At 36.1% G+C, this 21075-nt stretch overlaps 1 protein-coding gene across 2 annotated transcripts in view; it reads left to right on the top strand.

The window, feature by feature from the left end:
- Positions 1–21075, top strand: part of Dcaf17 (DDB1 and CUL4 associated factor 17) — a 38396-nt gene that overhangs the window by 7402 nt on the left and 9919 nt on the right. Inside the window, exons 3-9 of one of the 2 annotated variants that reach the window (XM_090342648.1) lie at positions 1182–1272; positions 5362–5498; positions 6983–7061; positions 10022–10111; positions 13154–13258; positions 13542–13647; positions 18158–18300. In XM_090342648.1, coding sequence (XP_090198774.1) covers positions 1182–1272; positions 5362–5498; positions 6983–7061; positions 10022–10111; positions 13154–13258; positions 13542–13647; positions 18158–18300 — 751 coding nt within the window. The remainder of the gene's footprint in view (positions 1–1181; positions 1273–5361; positions 5499–6982; positions 7062–10021; positions 10112–13153; positions 13259–13541; positions 13648–18157; positions 18301–21075) is intronic. The other variant, XM_090342649.1, reaches the window with a different exon arrangement.

Below are 21075 nucleotides of genomic sequence, written 5' to 3'. Positions count from 1 at the left end.
GAAAACTCTGCAAGATTATCTTCAAAATAATCAGCAAAAAATCATGCTAGTGAAATAGACCAAGAGGTAGTGTACCAGCTAAGCAAACAAGCTGAACAGGCATGAGGCTCTGAGTTCTAACTGCTGATGGAAAAAAAAAATCTATGATCAAATATTAATAGTAATCAGAAAAGTACTAGGTTGGAATAAAAGCACAACTATGGTCCCACACTGATGCTGAAAGAGGAGAAACACTTGAGCACAGGAGTTTGAAACCAGCCTGTACAAAATAGGAAGATCTAGTCTCAAAAGCAAATTAAAGTAAGGGCTAGGAATGTGGTTTAGTGGTAGATTGCTTGCCTAGCATGCATGAAGCCCTGGGTTCAACTCTCAGTACCACATTAGCAGAAAAGGCTGGAAGTGGCGCTGCAGATCAAGTGGTAGAATACTGGCCTTGAGCACAGAGACTCAAGGACAGTGCCCACACCCTGAGTTAAGTCCCAAGACTGGCAAAAAAAAAAAAAAAAAGTAAAATTAAGATGTTTCCCCATCAAATATGGATAGAAGTATAAATTTACGCAGCTCCTCTGGAAGGTAATTTAGAAGTAAAATTAATTTATAATATCCTGTTTTATCTGCTAAAATCGATGAGCTTATCCATGCATTTTTATTTTAGTATTATTATTAATATTTTTGCCAGTCCTGGGGCTTTCTCAAGGCTACAGTTCTACCACTTGTGCCACAGACCACTTCTGGCTTTTTCTATGTATGTGGTACCAATGGCTCAAACCCAAGCAGTCTACCACTAGGCCAAACTCCTTGGCCCCATGAATATTTTTTTAAGTATCCGACCATAGGTTCTAGCAGTAAATGTTCAGAAGAAAACTTAGTATGGTTCAATTTTAGAAAACTTTCCAGGTGGCTCTGTATATATAAAGAAAATCTATAAGGAAGTAATCAGTATGGGAGTGCTTACTTTGAGTAGTTTTATAGAATATTTTGTTATATTTTCCAGATTTTTTTCTATGTATTTGAATTTTCTATGAATCCTGTCATCAGAGAAAGAGACTGTATTTGGTTAAGAAAAGAAGTAAATTATAGTTCGATGCTCTAGGAAGTGTTTCTGATTTGAAACACTTAGCAAATTTGAGCAAATATTGCCTCCGTTAATTAATGATCATTTATTTTTCTTTTTTTTCTAGTGTTGCAACAGAGCCAAGGAAACTTTATGAAATGCCAAAATGTCCCAAATCAGAAAAGATAGAGGATGCTTTGTTATGGGAATGCCCAGTGGTGAGATTTGTCTTTAGAACATTTATTTCTGAAGTATTTTCAGTTTAGGACTAGTTGTTAATTTATAAAGGATTGATTTAAAGATCATCACAATTTCTCAGTCTTTAGAACAACAAAGAGAATGTATCTTCTAATTATTATTTCTCCTAATTAATAATTATTGTCTTAAAAATGTTAGGCCAGGCACAGTGATTCATGCCTGTAATCCTAACTACTCAGGATGCTGAGATCTGAGGAGCTCAGAGCCAGCCCAGCACTAAAGTGTGTGAGACTCTTATCTCCAATTAACCACCAGAAAACCAGAAGTGGCACTATAACTCAAAGGGTAAGGTGGTAACCTTGAGCTGATAAGTTCAGAGACAACACCCAGGCCCAGAGTTCAAGTCCCACAACCGACCAAAAAAAAAATTATCCATGTTATGAATCTTTTTAAAATTAGATATATTTGAATTCTCAAAGGTAAGGTAAGATTAGAAGCTGATTAAATGTTTTAATAATAGTATAGCTACTTTATATTATTCTTACTATATGAGATTATTTTACTTACTATATTGAACAATAATTTTGAGCAACAGTTACATGTCCTTGAAAATGAATCTTAAAACACATTTTCTCAATGAATCTTGTTAGGAAAATAAGATGAAAAAAACAAATGGGATAAACTTTGATCAGATTACCACTAGGCCATGTGTATTTTTCACGTGGTGTTACCTGTTACACATGTGCCAGAGATATTGGGAAGAATTAGGCTATGGAAAAAGAAGTTTGCAACATTCTGAGTTCAGAAGGTTTAAGATAGATAAATAGATAATGTATATATGCATCTATATGTGTATTAATATATATTGTATATGTATATAAATTCAACATCACAAGTATATATAATATGTGCGTGTATTATCTAGTATATATGTATATAATGACATAACTTGTATAAATAATTATATGTATTTCTTAGATTTCAATGCTAATACTTGAAATGCTATTGAAGCACATGATAATTGTTAAGCATTTCCAAAAAAAGTTTCATCATAGAGCTTCCTTTATCGAAGAGTATTTCTATGGCCTCAGTTGTATGAAATCCATTTAAAAAATTATATAACAAGCCAGGAGCCTAGCTACTCAAGATCCTGAGATCTGAGGATCATGGTTCAAAGCAGCCCAGGCAAAATAGTCCCTATGAGACCCTTGACTCCAATTAACCACTCAAAACTGGAAGTGGTGCTATGGCTCAAGTGGTAGAGCACTAGCCTTGGGCACAAAGAGACTCAGGGACAGTGGGTAGGCCCTCATTTCAAGCCCCACAACTGATGAAAGAATATATACTGCAACAAATTAATCATGTCTTTGAATCTCATTAGTTATTCTTCAGGAAAATATAAATCCCAATATATAACCAAAAGTTATATTTTAAAAATAGAGGTAATATGAGTGAGACAAGTCAAGACCAAAGGAACAAAAGCTGCATGGTATCCTTAATATGTGGCTATTAGTTCCAAACAGTACAAGAGTGAGAACTCAACATTTGCATACCCAATGCTATGGACATGGTATTGGAAATATAAACATAACTACATAGACATAAAAACCTATGACTCTGTAGACATAATGTTTTATTTCATAAATTAATATGTATCTATGCTATACAAACCCTTAGCCTAATTTTGACTGTGTTCTAAACTAAGTGCCAGTGATTGTCTATAGAGATTCCCTTCTTGAACACTTGTTTGTTAAACATGTCATTTGAAATATGATGTAAAAATCAGTGTTAATAAATTCTTTAATAAAAAATAAATAAAATAAAGGTAATAATTCTAAATTTATTCTTTAATTTTTTTAACCAAATATTATGGCTCATCCAAATATTGTGCCTCAACACTTGGGAGGCTTAGGCAGGAGTATCATCAGTTCAAACTTATTATTTCCAAGAAAAGGCAAATTGGGCAGTTGGCTTACACCTATAATCCCAGCTATTCAGGAAACAGAAATCAGGAGGATGTTCAAGGCCAGCCTGGACAAAAAATTTTTAAGCCTATCATCTCAACAAGAAAGGAAGGTGAATGTGGTAGCTTGTGCCCATCATCTCTGCTATGAGAGAGACATAAATAGAAGCACAGTTCATGTCAGCCTATGTAGAACCTACCTGAAAAAGGACTTGGGGTGGGGCCACATTTTAAGGACCGGCTTATTTAGTAAAAGTAAAAAACTGAGTTCAAACCTCAGTACTGCCATTTTTTTTCTTGTTACAGTTTTTATATAAAATTAGTTTTTTTGGCACTGTCATGACTAAATAGTAGAGTTTTAGTCTTGCAAAATAGTTCAGGCACACTGCTCAAGTCCCAGGACTGGGAAAAAAAAAAAAAAGAAGGAGGAGGGAGAGGGAAAGGAAGGAAGGAAGGAAGGAAGGAAGGAAGGAAGGAAGGAAGGAAGGAAGGAAGGAAGGAAGGAAGGGAAAAGAAGAAAGTAGAAGAAAAAGAAAACTGTTTAATCCATTGGGGAGGAGAGATGATTTCTTAATTGGAGAAGTTTCTAGTATACCAATACAAAACAAAAATTTAGAGCAATCCTTCACAAAGATTTCTAGTAAATATAATTCCTATAACATTTAAATATTTTGTTCTCATTCATGGTGAAGCAAGGTTTTTCCCTTAAAAAGAACTAAAAGTAGTGTTTTATTGTTAACATACTAATATGAAATTACTTTTAAGTTAATACTCTACTATTTGGAGATGTAAAATATAACTTTTGATTTAGGAAAATAGTGCAAACTTATTGTGTATACTTCTTAAATTTTTTAGCTAGCTGTAAATAATACTTTTTTGTAAAAACTTTAAAATTTCAGTGAAACAATGTTTGTATCATTTGTCTGTGAGTTGAATGTAAGGCTTTCCATAATTTGTAAGTTAAAAAATAGAAGGTGAGAATAAACAAATGTAGCAGTAGGGCTCATTGAACACTGTTGGAAAATTAACTATGCAACTTATGGGTAGGGAGGAGAGAGAGTGAGGAAAGGGATGACATTGTCCAAAAAGAAATGTATCTTTACCTGACTTACTATAACTGTAGCCCCTCTGTGTCTCACCTTTATAATAATAACTTAAAAAACACAAAAACAACAACAAGCTAGAGGTTCTGAGTACTAGTGAAAGCCCATGGTAGGAAAATTGTGACTTGAAACCAGCCTGGGCAAAAACATGATATCCTATCCAAAAGTAACTAAAGCAAAAAAGGCTGGTTACCTGACTCAAGTGGTAGAGTGCTCATTTAGTAACAAAGATGCTCCAAGTTTAAACCCTAAGTATTCCCTTTAACATTTGCAAGGAAAGACATCTCTAGGAACATAAATAAAATAGCTGTGCCTTTGTTCTTTTCTATTCATTTTTCTTGCATAAACAAGTACTAAATTAATTTGTTCCTTTATTGTTTACTTTCCTTTTATAGCAACCCTTTAATCCCATAATCCAAAGTCAAAACCTTGCTCTTCTTTTTCTTCTTATATTAGACCTCCACCTTGTGGTAGCATCGCAATGGCAGGAGTGCCCAAGCAGCTATTCTCTCCCTTTTGTGGGTTATGTATTCATGGCATAGATCATCTTCTCCTTGATTCTCGATTCCTCTTCTATTTTGAGGTTAGAGTAGAATCACAGTGAATATTGGAATAATTTATATTTTGCCACATTGACTTAAATCTAAAAGAAAATAGTCTTATATAAAAGAAGACAATCTACATGTTTGTGTTAGTATATGACAGTTATGTTGTTATGCAGGACTTTTAAGAGCTGTTGATAATTGTTATCAGAGAAATAGCATTATTAATATTCGTAACTATTGGCTAACAGTTGTTGAATGCTTAGAAAATAATGAGTAATTAATTATGTTATTTCAGACATTTAGAGCTTTATGTGAATAACTTATTAAGTTAATGGAATAATTATCCACAGTCTTTTCTTGTTTTGATTATTTGTACACTTAATATTTATTTCTTTTACTCATTTGACCATCTTTATGTATTTAGGTACTTTTTTGGATATTGATACTACAAAATTTTCATAGCCATGCAGTTTTACTTTTTACATCTTATTGTTCTAGGGAGAAGTACTTGCCAAGCCGTCAGATTATAAGTCGTCCCTCATAGCCCTGACTGCACATAATTGGCTACTTCGTATATCAACAGCTACTGGGAAAATCCTGGAGGAAGTATATCTTGCTTCTTACTGCAAATTCAGGTATTAGCTGTGAATTATTTAAAATTTTGTTGTAGTAGTTGGAGACTTGTGGCTAGGAAATTTTAAGTTCCTCCTTCTTCCCCTCTCTTTCCAGTGTATACCAGATCTCAATTTTATAAGCCTGTTCTCTTTTTCCTCCCTCATTTTCCAACATTTAAAAATCTGAGGATTGAGATCTGTAATTTATCTTTGCATCCCTAATAAATAAGTAATCTGTACATAATATTTGTTGTTTTAAATTACCTGTGTTATCTTTCCACAGTGTTTTCTTTGTAGGGTATATTTTATGGTAGGTTTTTCTGGATAAATTATTTGCCTAGTAAAACCCCGAAATGACTATTTCAATTACTAGGGGTTTTGTTTTGGTTTTTTGTACATCATGGGTCTTGAACTCTGGGCCTGGGCTCTGTCCCTGAGCTCTTCAGCTCAAGGCTACCGCCCTACCCCTTGAGCCACAGCACTACTTCTGGTTTTCTGGTGGTTAATTGGAAATAAGAGTCCATGGACTTTAGTGCCTGTGCTGGCTTTGAACCATTATCGTCAGATATCAGTTTTCTGAGTAGCTAGGATTATAGGCTTGAGCCACTGTGCCTGGCCTTAATTGCTAGTTTTATAAATTAGTTTTAGATTCTTTGAGTAAATATGTGTATAAAATTCATGAAAGTAATACTCAATACTTTTTCTACAACTCTCATTTTAAAGTAGAAATGTTTTTGTTTTCTAAGGTTAAATATTCAAAGTCAGTTTTTATCCAAGACTATACAGGTTAAAATTATATTTTAAATAGAGATACCATATAAGATCTAAAGTAAATTTTTCTAGCTTAAACAGCTTTTAAAAAAAAATATTGGGTCGGGAGTTTGGCCTAATGGTAGAGTGCTTGCCTAGCATTTAGGAAGACCCAGGTTTGATTCCTCAGTACCACATATATAGAAAAAGTGGTACTGTGGCTCAAGTATTAGAATGCTAGTCTTGAGAAAGCCCAAGGACAAGTGCTCAGACCCTGAGCTCAAGCCCAGGACTGGCAAAAAAAAAAAAAAAAAAAAAAAAAAAAAAAAAGAATTACCTTGCTTTTAGAATTTAAAATCTAATTTTTATTGTTATTATAAAGGTGATATACAGAGTGGTTACAGTTTCATAATATATTTGGTTTGGATTTGTGTGTGTGTGTGTGTGTGTGTGTGTTGGTCCTAGTGCTTGAACTTTGGTACTGGGCTCTGTCCCTGAGCTTCTTTTGTTCAAGGCTAGCACTATACATACCACTTGAACCACATCTCCACTTCTGGCTTTCAGGTAGCTACATGAAGATGAGACTCACAAACTCTCTTTCTTGGGCTGGCTTCAAACCATGATTCTTAGATCTGAGCCTCCTAAGTAGCTAGAATTATAGTTATAAGTCACCAGCTCCCAACTCTATAGTGTTTTGATTTAAGTTAAAGGAAACTGAACCACATCATTATGTTTGTCTTCATTTTTTTTGAAAGGTACTTGAGTTGGGACACTCCTCAAGAAGTTATTGCAGTCAAGTCAGCTCAGAACAAAAGCTCAGCAGTGGCCCGGCAGGTATACATCATTAAACATTCAATAAGACAAAAATTTGCTTCCTTACCAATTTTTCTGTACATTAACAATAAAAATATTAATCATCTCTGATTTCTGTAACATGCTACTGAAGTTTGAGGGTAATTTTTTTCTGAAATATGCTATTAAAATGGGTGTTTTCCTGCTCTCTTGCTCGCTCACCCTCTCTCACTCTCTCTTTCTCCACCTGGAATTTACTAGACTTTATAAACTCTATGATGGTTTACAAAGGAATACTTAGAAATCTTTTTTTTTTTTCTTTTTTGCCAGTCCTGGGCTTGAGCTCAGGGCCTGAGCACTGTCCTTGGACTTTCTCAAGGCTAGAGCTCTACCACTTGAGCCTCAGCACCACTTCCGGCTTTTTTCTATGTATGTGGTACGGTGGAATCGAACCTGGGTCTTCGTGCATGCTAGGCAAGCACTTTAACCACTAGGCCAAACTCCAGGCCCCACTTAGAAATCTTTTATTGAGCACTTTTTATAAAGGAAGTACAGATTCTGCTTTTATAAATTTTCTGTTTAGGGGTATCAGGGTTCGAGAAGTAATGCACCCATTACCTGACAAATATAACTATAACCCCTCTAAAACATTACCCAGACAATAAAATTAAAAAAAAAAAACCTCTGTTCATGTTCAAGACATGTACAGAATCATCCAAATAATTCTTTTCTATTTTTTCTTGCTGAATGTATGTTCTAATTCTTCCTTATTTTTAATGTGAATAGTAAGGTTATTTTTGTTTGTTTGTTTTGTCTGTTATGGGGATTTAACTCAGGGCCTGGATACTGTCCCTGACCTTTTTTTTTTTCACTCAAGGCTAGGGCTCTGAGCCATAGCAGCTCTTCTGGTTTTCTGGGGGTCAATTGGATATAGTCTCATAGACTTTTGTGCCCCAGCTGGCTTTCAACTGCTATTCTCAGATCTCAGCCTCCTGAGTAGGATTATAGGCATGAGCCACCAGCACTGACAATAAGCCTTTTTTTTTCCCCACTAGTATGTTTGATTATGAAATAGTCAAACTGTTTTGAATGTGTTGGCTTTATAAAGTCATTTAATCCGTAACACAATAGATGATATTGCCCTGGATTACACAAAAAGAATCTGAGACCCAAAGAAATTAAGTAGCATATACAATGTTGTAGTGTTGTGACACTGATCCACAGGTGAAGTTTTTGGGTGCCATTTTTTTTTTCATTTACTTATTTATTTTGAGACAGGGTCTTACTCAGGATTATATTACCTCAAACTCAGGATTATATTACCTTTCCCTCCTGAGTGCTAGACATATAGGACTGTGTCACCATGCTAGGCTAAAGATGCTTTTTAGAAAACATGTAGTTTCTCAGGTTTACCTTATTTAGATAACTACGTTAGGCATTTCCTTGTCAAAACTCCAGTGTATTCTTTTAATATTCTCTCATCTCTTTTCTACTTTTCTGTTTCCCACTAAAGCCAAGTAAATTTATTGGCTACTTACACTTACCTTTTTTTTTTTGGTCATGGGCTTGAACTTGGCCTGGGTGTTGTCCCTGAGCTCTTCAGCTCAAGGCTAGCACTCTATCCCTTGAGCCACAGTTCCACTTAATTACACTTACTTTTTATGATGGCTCTCTATCTATCTATCTGTCCTATTCTTTCCTTATATCCTGTTAACTGACATTAATGATATTACTGAATATGCTAATCTAAGAAAAGGAATCATTCTCTGTCTCTCATTAATACTTTTTTATACTCTTACCACATGTCTTCTCTGTTTTAATAAGGAAAATTCATAAAATGAAATATAGTACAACAGTAACACAACATTTTAATAGGAATTCTAAAAGTAGATTATCTAATGTAAGTAAAAAAAAATCTTAGTTCTTGAAGAATAGGACTTACATCTGATTCCATACATCCGTTAAACTTTTTCATTTACTTTATCTGGTAAGGCTAGCAACTTTTAATCTTTTCATTGATTGTCTTGGTGGCCCAATATCAGAATTCTATTAGAGCAGAATTTGATTATGATGGAAATTTAAGAAATTCCTTTAGAACTTCTGTTATGATAGAATATTTTATATTCACAGTGGAAATAGATTGAAGGGAACTTGTTCTTCAAAATAAAGGAGCTCTTCTCTTCCAGAAGAAGTCACTGATGCTTTTACTGTTAAGGTTTTTTTATTTCATGTAAACATACCAACATAACTAATTTCATTAATGTGACTACAATAACTCCATGTTCATTGGTTAGGCTTTTTTACTAGAGCTTCAATTTCCAATATAAATATACAGTGTTTGTTACAAAGAAATATTCATTGTTCTGCTTACATAGATTTGAGTGTCATGTAAATGTATGTATTTGAAGAGCTGAAGGTTTAGTTGAATTTTCTGTTACTAAATTGCCTTATTTAAGTAATTTCTCAGTTTGAAAAATAGATGGATGTTTTTATGTCATCAAAAGATTGCTTGTGATGGGTACCATCCTACTTTCAGAAAAAAAATCATAATTTGAAGCCAGCTGAGCAGACAATCTAAGAGATTCTTTATCTCCAATTAACTAGTATAACACCACTTGGACTCAGTGGTAGAGAACTAACTATGAGCAAAAAAGCTGCCAGGCTCAGGGTTCAAGCCCCAGTATCAGCACAAAAGAGAAAGAGAGAGAAAAAAAAATTTTTTTAAATAATAAGAGTAGGGCCGGGAGTTTGGCCTAGTGGTATAGTGCTTGCCTAGCATGCACAAAGACCCGGGTTCGATTCCTTGGTACCACATATTTAGAAAAAAACAGAAGTGGTGCTGAGGCTCAAGTGGTAGAGTTCTAGCCTTGAGAAAAATCCAAGGACAGTGCTCAGGCCCTGAGCTCAAGCCCAGGATTGGCAAAAAAAAAAAAAAGAAGAAGAAGAACAATATTTCTGAAGTATTCTGGAGAGCTGTCTGTAATTTTTGTCTTTCCTTCTAGGCAGGTATTCAGCAGTCAGTTTTGTTGTACCTTGCTGTGTTCCATGTTCTGCCATTTTCACTTATAGGAATTCTAGAAATAAACAAGAAGGTAAGAAATTATTTGTTATATAATTGAAATAGTAATTTTATTGACAAGATGTAATATCATCATTTAATTACTTATTAGATGTTTTGATTTGTGTTGATTTCATAACAAAATAAAAACATTTGACTTGGGAAGAGAGCCTAATTATTCCTTTCTCTTTATGCCTCTCCAGTGGACAGTGTTGGAAACTCACTGTCATTAACAGACTATTCTACAAAATTAGGAAGTACCCAAGGTATTTTCTTCAAAGACAATATTCCCAAAGCTTGTTAAAAAATGGTCATTAAGCTATAGCAAAGTAGCTTATTTTAATTGCTAGATATAAATCTAACACTTGTTTTATGGTATGTAAACAAGCAATGTATTTAAATATGTAAATTTCCCAGCTTATTTACTTTTTTGTTTTATTGTTGCTGCTTTTCATGATTTATAGAGTAGTTATATGGGAGGAATGAAAGGACAAATTTCAATTTCGAAGAATCCAGTCATTTATTTATTTATTTATCTATCTATTTATTTATTTATTTTGCCAATCCTGGAGCTTGAACTCAGGGCCTGAGCACTATCCTTGAACTTCCTCAAGGCAAGCACTCTACCACCTGAGCCACAGCACCACTTCCAGCTTTTTTCAATGTATGTGGTACTGAGGAATCAAACCCAGTGCTTCATGCATTCTAGGCAAGCACTCTACCACTAGGCCATGCTCCTGGCCCCACTAACTGTATAAATTAAATAATGCTGTTATCATTTATTTTGTGCCGGTCATTTTAAGTGTATGTGTATGCATATATATGTGTAAGTGTACACAGACACACATGCACGCGCACACACACACACACACACACACACACTCACACATGTTCTCTTAAGAAAGTAAGCAGATGGGGCCGGGAGTTTGGCCTAGTGGTTAAAGTGCTTGCCTAGCATGCATGAAGACCCGGGTTCGATTCCTCAGTACCACATACATAGAAAAAAGCCGGAAGTGGTGCTGAGGCTCAAGTGGTAGAGCTCTAGCCTTGAGAAAGTCCAAGGTCAGTGTTCAGGCCCTGAGCTCAAGCCCAGGACTGGCAAAAAACACCCCCCCCCCAAAAAAAAGAAAGTAAGCAGCTAACTTTTGAAGGTCATAACTGAATGACCTAGAATTCTGATGCCAGTGCTATACCACTTGAGCCACACACATCCTCCAGCCCTGAAAGAACTAGAATTTGAATCCAGATTTGACTAAAAGTTGAAGCCAAATTTGGAAGGAATGGGTGCTTTAGTATAACCTTTATTGAAATATGTTTGAGTTACATAAGTACTATTTTAATGTATATAACACTAGGATCAATGAATTAAAAAGTCATGAACTATTCAATTCAAAGCAAATTATAATTATCATTCTAAGGTAATGACAAAAAGCACAATTCATAATTCAGTTGTCTTTATGCTTGTGGAGTAAGTAATTGCATATGTATATTGCATTCTCCAACATGAATGAACACTTACAAAGTGGTAATTTTTTTGTATTTATTTTTGTGTATCCACAGCAGTCATTTGAGGGATTTAGTTTCCATTATGATTACTTGAGACTAAAGAACATCTCTCCCTATATGCATTAAGAGAACCCAGGGGCCTGGCTCCTGAGTAGTCTTTTTATGTTCTTAAGCTACTTATGAGATGGTAAATCTTCACAAAGTAATCTTCCTTGAATAGATTCAGAGCAAGTTTTCATTTCCTATAGTTATTTCATTGCTATGAATATTCACCTATATTGCCTTTCACTAAATATTTAAGTTTTTTTAATCAGAAAGTCATGAAAAATCTCAGTCCATAAAACAGAAACTGTAATAAACTATCAGCTAAAGCCTTACTGCAAGTCAGCTAATGTCTCTGAAGGGGCTTGAACTCTGGGCCTGGGCACTGTCCCTGAGCTATTCAGTTGAAGGCTAAGACTACCATTTTGGGCCACAATGCTACTTCTGGTTTCGTGCCCTCCTCCCCGGCTGATTTTTATTTATTTTTTTTAAAGATGAAATCTAGTTAACTTTTCTCCACTGGCTGACCTCAAACTGTGATCCTCCAGGTCTCAGTCTTCTGAGTAGCGTGGATTATAAATGTAAGACACACTAGGTGTTTGGTCTTTAACATTTTATTCCTGTATAGCTGAAAAATCAAACTAAATTAAAGCAATATAGTGATAAAGTTTGTTTTTTCTGATTACTTTGATATCCATTTTTGGGGTTTTTTTGTTTTGTTTCTTTTTTTTTTTTTGGTCAGTTCAGAGCTTGAACTCTGGGCCTGGGCCTTGTCCCTGAGCTCTTTAGCTCAAGACTAGTGTTCTACCACTTGAGCCACCTCACCACTTATGTTTTTCTGGAGTTTCATGGACTGTAGTGCCTGGGCTGGCTTTGAACTGTGATCCTCAGATCTCAGCCTCCCGAGTAGATAGGATTACAGGTTGGAGCATGGCGACTGGCTGTGCTACGAAAATTTGAAGATGCCCAGCAACTTTTAATCTTTTGGTGAGTGACAAAGGTAACCTTAAGGCTTCCTTTGGCCAAACATCCCATTCATTTTTCTAGACTTTAGTGCCCAAGGCTGGCTTTGAACTGCAATCCTCAGGTCTCAGCCTCCTGATTAGCTAGGATTACAGACATTAGCCCCAGCTAATGTTTTTTTCTTTTATGAAGAACATTTTAGTAAAAAGAATAGGTATCTGGTAGAATATTTATTTAGAGTTGTATAAGCTATGCAGTGTCTCATGTGAAACAGAAGTTATTAGTAGATACTAACAAAGCTATGATGCAAAGAATGTTGTCACATCATTTTGCATGCTGTGTGCTATGCTCCCATCAGTTCTCCAGTCTGATAATTTAATGGTTTACTGCTTACCCATAACTGATAACACTGTAGCCTCAAGGTGCTGATTTATAATTAAGTTCTTATGCAAGGCAACAAGGCGGTGGTGCTAACCTGAACATAAGGTGAGAATATAAACTATTGTGGACACTCAGAGGACTGGCTTTCTGGTCTTTTCTTAGGTATATTTGCCTTTCCCTGCAGATTTTTGGGAATGTTACAGATGCAACTTTGTCTCATGGAATACTGATTGTGATGTACAGCTCAGGACTAATCCGACTCTATAGCTTCCAAGCCATCACTGAACAGGTAGAGAAAACTTAACTTTGCAAAATTAAAATTAAAATGAGACTTGAACTGATTTTACTTCTAATCTGATGCTTTTGGGGTATAGGACCTGTGTGATTTTTACCTCTGTAAATACTATTGAAGCACAAAAAGAAATAACCTTTTAAAAAGGGGGTGGGGAAGATAAATATAAAGGTCTGAATAGACATTTGCTTTGTCATATATATGTAAATTTTGCTTATTTCTCTCCAGACAGCAAATAAATAGGTGCTAAAGCCACAATTTTGTTTTGTTTTGTTTTTAGTTCATGCAACAGAAACTTGACTTAGGTTGTGCATGCAGATGGGGTGGGACTACTGGAACTGTAGGAGAGGCTCCTTTTGGCATTCCTTGTAATATTAAAATCACAGGTATGGCTACTATGTAGTATTTTTTACCTTAAAAATGAAGTTATATAAGTAGTTAATAATTGTAAACTTCCAAGTGTTTTTCTTATAGCCTAATTTATTTTACTCTTGTACAGCACATTATTTACTATTCAATAAGTGTCAAAAAATTTCTACCATTATTCATTGAAAAGAAAGCTGGGTATGCTGAGTCTTGCTTGTCCATAAACATTTTGCAAATGCTTTTCTTTGGAATTTACAGCAAGTAAGGTTATGTTAACTTTCTTATAGCTTAATATTTTATATTTTTATGCAATTTTCCCATCTCTAAGAATGGATTTTTCCAAGGAAAATCTTATTGCCATCTATTTGAACATATATAAAACCTCAGTACAGATGGAACTCTTGGTTACTGATAGATTGACAAGCAGAAAAAGGAAAACTGCCATGATCCTATATAGTGAGAATGTTCTATATCTAACTGGCTTATTAAATTCAGCAACTTACTAAAAAAGAAATTAGCCTTTAGCAACTTACTAAAAGAATAATCAGCCTTAATTAAATTCAGTAGTACATATTTTAAAATAAATAAATAAACCATGCCTGTCCAGAGTTTATCTCAGAAATTCAAGAATAGTTTAATGACTGGAAATAGAAAAGCATGTGAGTTGATTAAAAGAGAAAATATATTTTGTTATCCTAAATTTTTAGATCTTTGTTCTGAGTTCATTAGTAATTATTCATGTCTTACCTATCATGTTGAGGATATTTTCTTCTATTTTCAAACAATATACATTGTTTCTAATTTACACAGAATAAGACATCACTTTATAACATTTCCTGCTATTGTATCATCAACATATCAAATAACAGAAATGAAAGATGCAGTTGTGAGAAAAGAAAATAATGTTCTTTCTTGTAGTTAATGACAGTTATAAATAAGGGAAAAAGAGTATAGCTACTTATCTATGAAACTCATTTTTAAAATTTAACTTTGTATATGCTTCTAAAAGCTGACTTAGGCAATTTTATGAAAATTTAACAATATATTCTAGCCCAAACAATATCTTATATAGTCACTACAAATGCGCTAGCAGGAATCTATTAAAAATTTAACCAAGATATTGGTAGCTCATGCTCTAATCTTAGCTATTCAGTATCTAAGATTGAAAGAATTGTAGTTCAAAGCCAGCTGGGATAGAAAAGTCTATGAGAGGGGCCAAGGGTTTGGCCTAGTGGTAGAATGTTTGCCTGCCATGCACAAAGACCCAGATTCAATTCCTTAGTACCATATACATAGTAAAAGCTGGAAGTTAGTGCTGTGGATCAAGTGGTAGAACACTAGCCTTGAGAAAGACAGTGCTCAGGCTCTGAGTTCAAGCCCCAGGACTGGCCAGAGAAAAAGAAAGGAAAGTTTATGACTCTATCTCTAACCTGTAAAAATGCCAGGTGCAGTGAGTCATGACTCAAATAGTAGGGAACCAGTAGAATAAGTAAGCTGAGCAAGCTCGAGGCCCTGAGTTCAAACCCTGGTTCAGGGGTGGAGGGGGAGGGGCAGGGGGAACTTAATACACTGGTAATTGAAATGGGTTATTTGAAAAGAATTGATCAAAATTGTAGTTTCTTATTGAAATGTAGAGGAAAAAAAATGAATAAGACAAAATGATAAACTTGAAAGACAGATTGAAAGATTGTGCTGTTACTTTTGGCTCCTGTTTATAGAAAAAAGAATGAATTTGTAATTAGAATCCTAGTTTGATACTCATAAAAGTGAAAACCTACTATGAATTAGTGGTACAATATGATGGTAGGCTAATCTATGGGCTGCTTAACTTTAAAACTATGTTTGAAAAATGGCCTATGAATTTTTCATTGTAAAACAATATAATTCAGTAATTTAGGGGCGGCTATCTAAGAAATTTACAATATTGAAGTTGCCTATAATCCTAGCTACTCAGGTGACTGAGATCTGAAGATCACACCTCAAAGCCAGCTAGCTCAAGTAGGAAAGCCCATGATACTCTTACCTCAAATTAACCACCAAAAAAAGTCCAAAGTAGATCTGTGGCTCAAGTGGTAGAGTGCCAGTCCTGAGCAAAAAAAAAAAAAAAAACAGGAAGAGTACTCTGTCCCTAACTTTGAGCCCCAGGACTGGCACAAAAAGAAAAAAAAATGCAAAACCTATCATCTCAGCTATCCTGGAGACAGAGATCAGAGGAATCACAATTTGAGGCCAGCTAGGGTTAAAAAGTTAGCAAAAACAGGGGCTGGAAGTTTGGCCTAGTGGTAGAGTACTTGCTTAGTATGCACAAAGACCTGGGTTCGATTCCTTAGTACTACATACATGGAAAAAAGCCAGAAGGGGTACTGTGCTCATACCCTGAGCCCACGCCCAGGACTGGCCAAAAAAAAAAAAAAAAAGTTAGCAAAAACAAGCCAGGTATAATGGAGCAGACTGGGAAATAGAAGCAAGAGGATGTTGAATTTAAGAACCTGTCTTCAGGGGCTGGGAGTTTGGCCTAGTGGTAGAGTGCTTGCCTAGCATGCACGAAGACCCAGGTTCAATTCCTTGGTACCACTTACTTAGAAAAAGCAAGAAGTGGTGCTGAGGCTCAAGTGGTAGAGCTCTAGCCTTGAGAAAAATCCAAGGACAGTGCTCAGGCCCTGAGCTTAAGCCCAAGACTGGCAAAAAAAAAAAAAAAAAGAACCTGTCTTCAAAAAAAGCAAAATATTCTAATTAATAGTAATTGTTATTTTCGTTTTGCTGTCTCTCTCCATCTAGCAAGTAGGCTGACTAGATTTGCTCTCTTTTTTACACTGTCCCCACATCATTATAAAGTTTCTTGCTTTTTAGCATTAGCATGGTCCAGACTCATCTGAAAATTCTCTCACCATGAAGCACAGAATTACCTATTTGATAAAATGTAGGTCTTTTAAACCAGAATGATATTAATAGTCAAACTGTGTGTTATTGAAGGATGAGTAGGGCTCATCAGTTAGGAAAGCAGAGCCTTGTGTTAACATTTGTGTCATTTTCAAGAACTATTGTAGAAAAGTACTTTTCTTTCTTTTTTGTTCGTGTGTGTGTGTGTCTGTGTCTGTGTGTGTGTCTGTGTGTCTGAGTGTGATACACTGGGGTTTAAACTCCAGGCCTTAGTAAGACCCCACACTTAAAAGCCTCTACTATTTGAGCCATGCTACTAATCCTTTTTGTTTTATTTTTAAGTTGTGGTATCACAGTTTTGCCCTGGAATAGTACTATATTGCTCCTGTCTGTATCTTCTACACACCTGAGATTATACTGTGTTTTGTTGCCCCCAGATTGTTGGTTGAAGTGGATTCTTGCTAACTCTTGCCCAGACTGGCCTCAGAATGCAACCCTCTATTTCACTCACCTCCAAGTAGCTGAGATTACATGAGTGAGCCACCAGGCCCAAAGTAGTTATACAAAGAAGTTGTAATTCCATAAGTCACTTATGAGTATAGTGCATGTTTATTATGGTCACCTCTTTTTATAAAAAATTGCATGAAGTGAAGTAAGTCAGACTCAGATAAACATGCAGGAAAACAGTGCTCTATGCACATTGCAAGCTGACTAAAAGATGGTGCACTTAGAGAAGGAGCCCAAAGATATAAGACCCCTGAACAACTAATGAACTGTGTATCAAAATGAATACCAGGTGGCTCATACCTGTAATCCTAGCTTCTCAGGAGGCTTAGACCTGAGGATCATGGTTCAAAGCTAACCTGGGCACTAAAGACCAAGAGACTCTTAGATCCAATTAACCTCTAGAAAACCAGGAGTGGCGCTGTAGTTCAAGGGGTAGGGTGGTAGCCTTGAGAGGAAGAGCTCAGGGACTCTATGCTCAGGTCCAGAGTTCAAGCCCCATGATCGAGAAAAAAAAAAATGAATACCCAAAAGTGGAAACATGTTTTGGGGAGAGGGCCAAGGGAGATATATGAATGATAAGAAGGGTGTGCACAAATGCAGTCGTTTTATTCGATATATATTAGGTAAAATTTTTTAACCTTTTACCTCTACTCACTTGAAGCCACATGTATTCCCAAAAACAGATGTCTAAAAAGTTGGCTTCTAGCCCAATGTCTGTATCCTACTGGCTTTCTCTTTTCTTAGCAGTAAATTTCCATTCTGATTGTATTTTATTTCTCTGATAGTGTTTTGGTTTTTTTGTTTTGGGGGATTTTGTTTTTCAATTGTGGAGTTTGAACTCAGGGTCTCAGCACTGTCCTTGGACTTTCTTAAGGCTAGAGCTCTACTAACTTTGAGCCACAGCACCACTTCCAGCTTTTTTTTTTCTATGTATGTGGTACTGAGAAATCAAACCTGGGTCTCCGTGCATGCTAGGCAAGCACTCTACCACTAGGCCAAACTCCCGGCCCTGTATTTTATTTCTCTGTACATAGTAATTTTTCATTGGTGATGCATACAGTGAAAGGTTTCATTTGGTTAATGAATTATCTGAGGCCAGAAAAGAGAAGCTAATAAATTCATTTTGCTCATCTCTTTATGTAGACTTGCCACCACTGCTCTTTGAGGTCTCATCCCTGGAAAATGCATTTCAGATCGGAGGCCATCCTTGGCACTACATTATCACACCTAATAAGAAGAAACAGAAAGGTGTTTTCCACATCTGTGCTCTCAAAGATAACTCCTTGGTAAATCATGAGTGATTATATTTCTTAGTAATTAATTGAATTATTCAGACTGGAAACATGCCATACACAGTAGAACACTTGCTAGCAAGGGGGAGACCCTAAGTTTAAAACCCAGTACTACTAAGGAATTATTTATTTATTTATTTTGTCAAACTTACTAATTGAACTCCAGGCCTGGCGCTGTCCCTGAGGTTTTAGCTCAAAGCCACCACCCTTCCCCTTGAGCCACAGTGCTACTTCTGGTTTTCTGGTAGTTAAATGGAGGTAAAAGTCTCACGGACTTTTGTGGTTGTGCTGGCTTTAAACTGCGATCCTCAGATCTCAACCTCCTGAATAGCTAGGATTACAGGCGTGAGCCATTAGTACCTAGCATTATTTTCTCTTCTATCCCTCTAGTAGCTATGCCTGAGTTACATTTTAATCTTTTTTTAATTTTTTTTTTGCCAGTCCTGAGGCTTGAACTTGGGCCTGGCCACTGTCATTAGGCTTTTTCAAGGCTAGTCACTTGAGCCACAGCATCACTTCCAGCTTTTAGTATGGATGTGGTACGGAGGAACCAAACCTGGGTCTTCTATGTATGTGGTATGGAGGAATCAAACCCAGGTCTTTGTTCATGCTAGGCAAGCACTCTACCACTACACCATACTCCTGGCCCTAATCATTTGTTTCAATAGTTTGTGACAGTTTGACATATTTAACAGAGTATAGTAAACAGTGTTAATGTGTGTGCCCCCAAATTTAAAAACATTTAAAAATTTTAAACTTTAAAAATTCTTAGCCAGGTGTCAGTGATTCATGCCTATAATCCTAGCTTCTCTGGAGGCTGAGATCTGAGAATTGTTGAATTCCCTAAGTGTCTTATTTTCAGTTAACCATCAAAAAGCCAGAAGTGGAGCTGTGGCGCAAATGGTAGAGCTCTAGTCTTTAGCAAAAATGCTGGGAGAATGTGCAGACCCTGAATTCAAGCCCCAGAACTGGCGCGCGCGTGCATACACACCACACACACACACACACACACACACACACACACACACACACACACACACACACACACACACACGCACACATTAATGTACCAAGAACTTTTTCTTAACCTTCCAGCAAAGGATATAACACAAAACATTGCTCAATCTCCATTGAAAAACTAATTGAGGGTTGTATTGTGGCTCCCTCTTAAACTGCTGTGGAATGTGTTGTTGATTCTGCCTCTTTGTTCTGTTGCTATTTGTCCACTAGAGCAGAGCAGTAGAAGAAACTCTAGAGTCCATAGTGTAGACATTAAAGTATTTTGATTTTTTTCAAGGATTTTTATAAGTTACTTATGACAGTACAGGAAGAAAAGATCGAATAGAAATTTCTACCTGTTGAATTAATTTTTCTTTCAAAATGTGATGTAGTCATTGATTTGCTTTGATAAACAATTATCAAATGGCTACCATTTGCCAGACATAGCTAATGATATATTTTCTTCTCAAGTTGTTTATACTCTCCAAAGCAGCAAACATAAAGGTAAATAAGATATAGTATATTAAAAATAGTCATTGAAGTTAAGTGTAAAAAGTGAGTCTACAGAAAGAAGGGGTACATTTGTGGTTTTATGAATGTTCTGGTTTATTCTTGAGACTTTAATATATTAAATGAGCTTATTAAATATATTAAATGAAGAAATAGGCTCTGCTCGTTCCACATACTTTTTTTCTAGATCCTAGCTTGTATAATCAGTCACTACTGGCTACAAGGAATTTTAGAGTCACTGGTCACCTAAAATGTTGAAGGTCATCATAGTCTTGAGTCGATGAGGTCATGGCCACTGGGGACATTGTGTAGTGCCCTTTACTTTTCTTTAATTTGAATATTGTCCTCTAGAATTTTCTCATTTGTCACCCACGCTAGCTCCTAGTGGGGTCCAGCCTAGTGACAGTGTTTATAATGAACCCTTAAAGGCTGTTGTTTGCCATGACAAGTTTGGGTGGTTCTTCACCTTTCAGTTAGGACATCCTTCAGCCACTTCATTTGTAACATCTTTTTCACTTTTGTATTCCACCAAACCCTTCACAATTAACTTTGTCTATATTTAGCACATGTTTTTATGTAAGAACTGATATATATATATATTTCGTATATATTTTCATGTGTATACTGAATACATGTACTTATAGATATATACATTTGCACATATATAAGAATAATGGCCAAGGCCAGGCGTGGTGGCTCACACCTGTAATCCTAGCTTCTCAGGAGGCTGAGAGCTGAGGATCAAAGTTCAAAGCCAGCCCAGGCACAAAAGAACCTAGGACTCTTTTTTTTTTTTTTTTTTTTTTTTTTTTTTGCCAGTCCTGGGCTTGAGCTCAGGGCCTGAGCACTGTCCTTGGACTTTCTCAAGGCTAGAGCTCTACCACTTGAGCCTCAGCACCATTTCCAGCTTTTTTCTATGTATGTGGTACCAAGGAATCGAACCCGGGTCTTCATGCATGCTAGGCAAGCACTCTACCACTAGGCCAAACTCCCAGCCCGAACCTAGGACTCTTATCTCTATAATTATTAGGAAAAAAAAAAATGGGAAGTGGGGTTTGACTCAAGGGTAGAGTAGTTAGCCTTGAGCTGAAGAGCTTAGGGACACTACCCAGGCCCAGGGGTAGGGCTGTAGCTGAAGAACTCAGAGACAGTGCCCCATAATAACCCATCCAAAGGAGAAAAAAAAAAAAAGAATAATGCCCTTCAGGTTAGGAGTTTGGCCTAGTGGTGGAGTGCTTGCCTAGCATGCACAAAGACCCA

This window comes from Megascapheus bottae, chromosome 12, assembly GCF_031878675.1.
Source record: "Megascapheus bottae isolate mThoBot1 chromosome 12, mThoBot2.hap1, whole genome shotgun sequence".
Taxonomy (NCBI): domain Eukaryota; kingdom Metazoa; phylum Chordata; class Mammalia; order Rodentia; family Geomyidae; genus Megascapheus; species Megascapheus bottae.
Note: the sequence above shows the minus strand (reverse complement) of the source record. Positions and strands in the feature narration are given on the sequence as shown.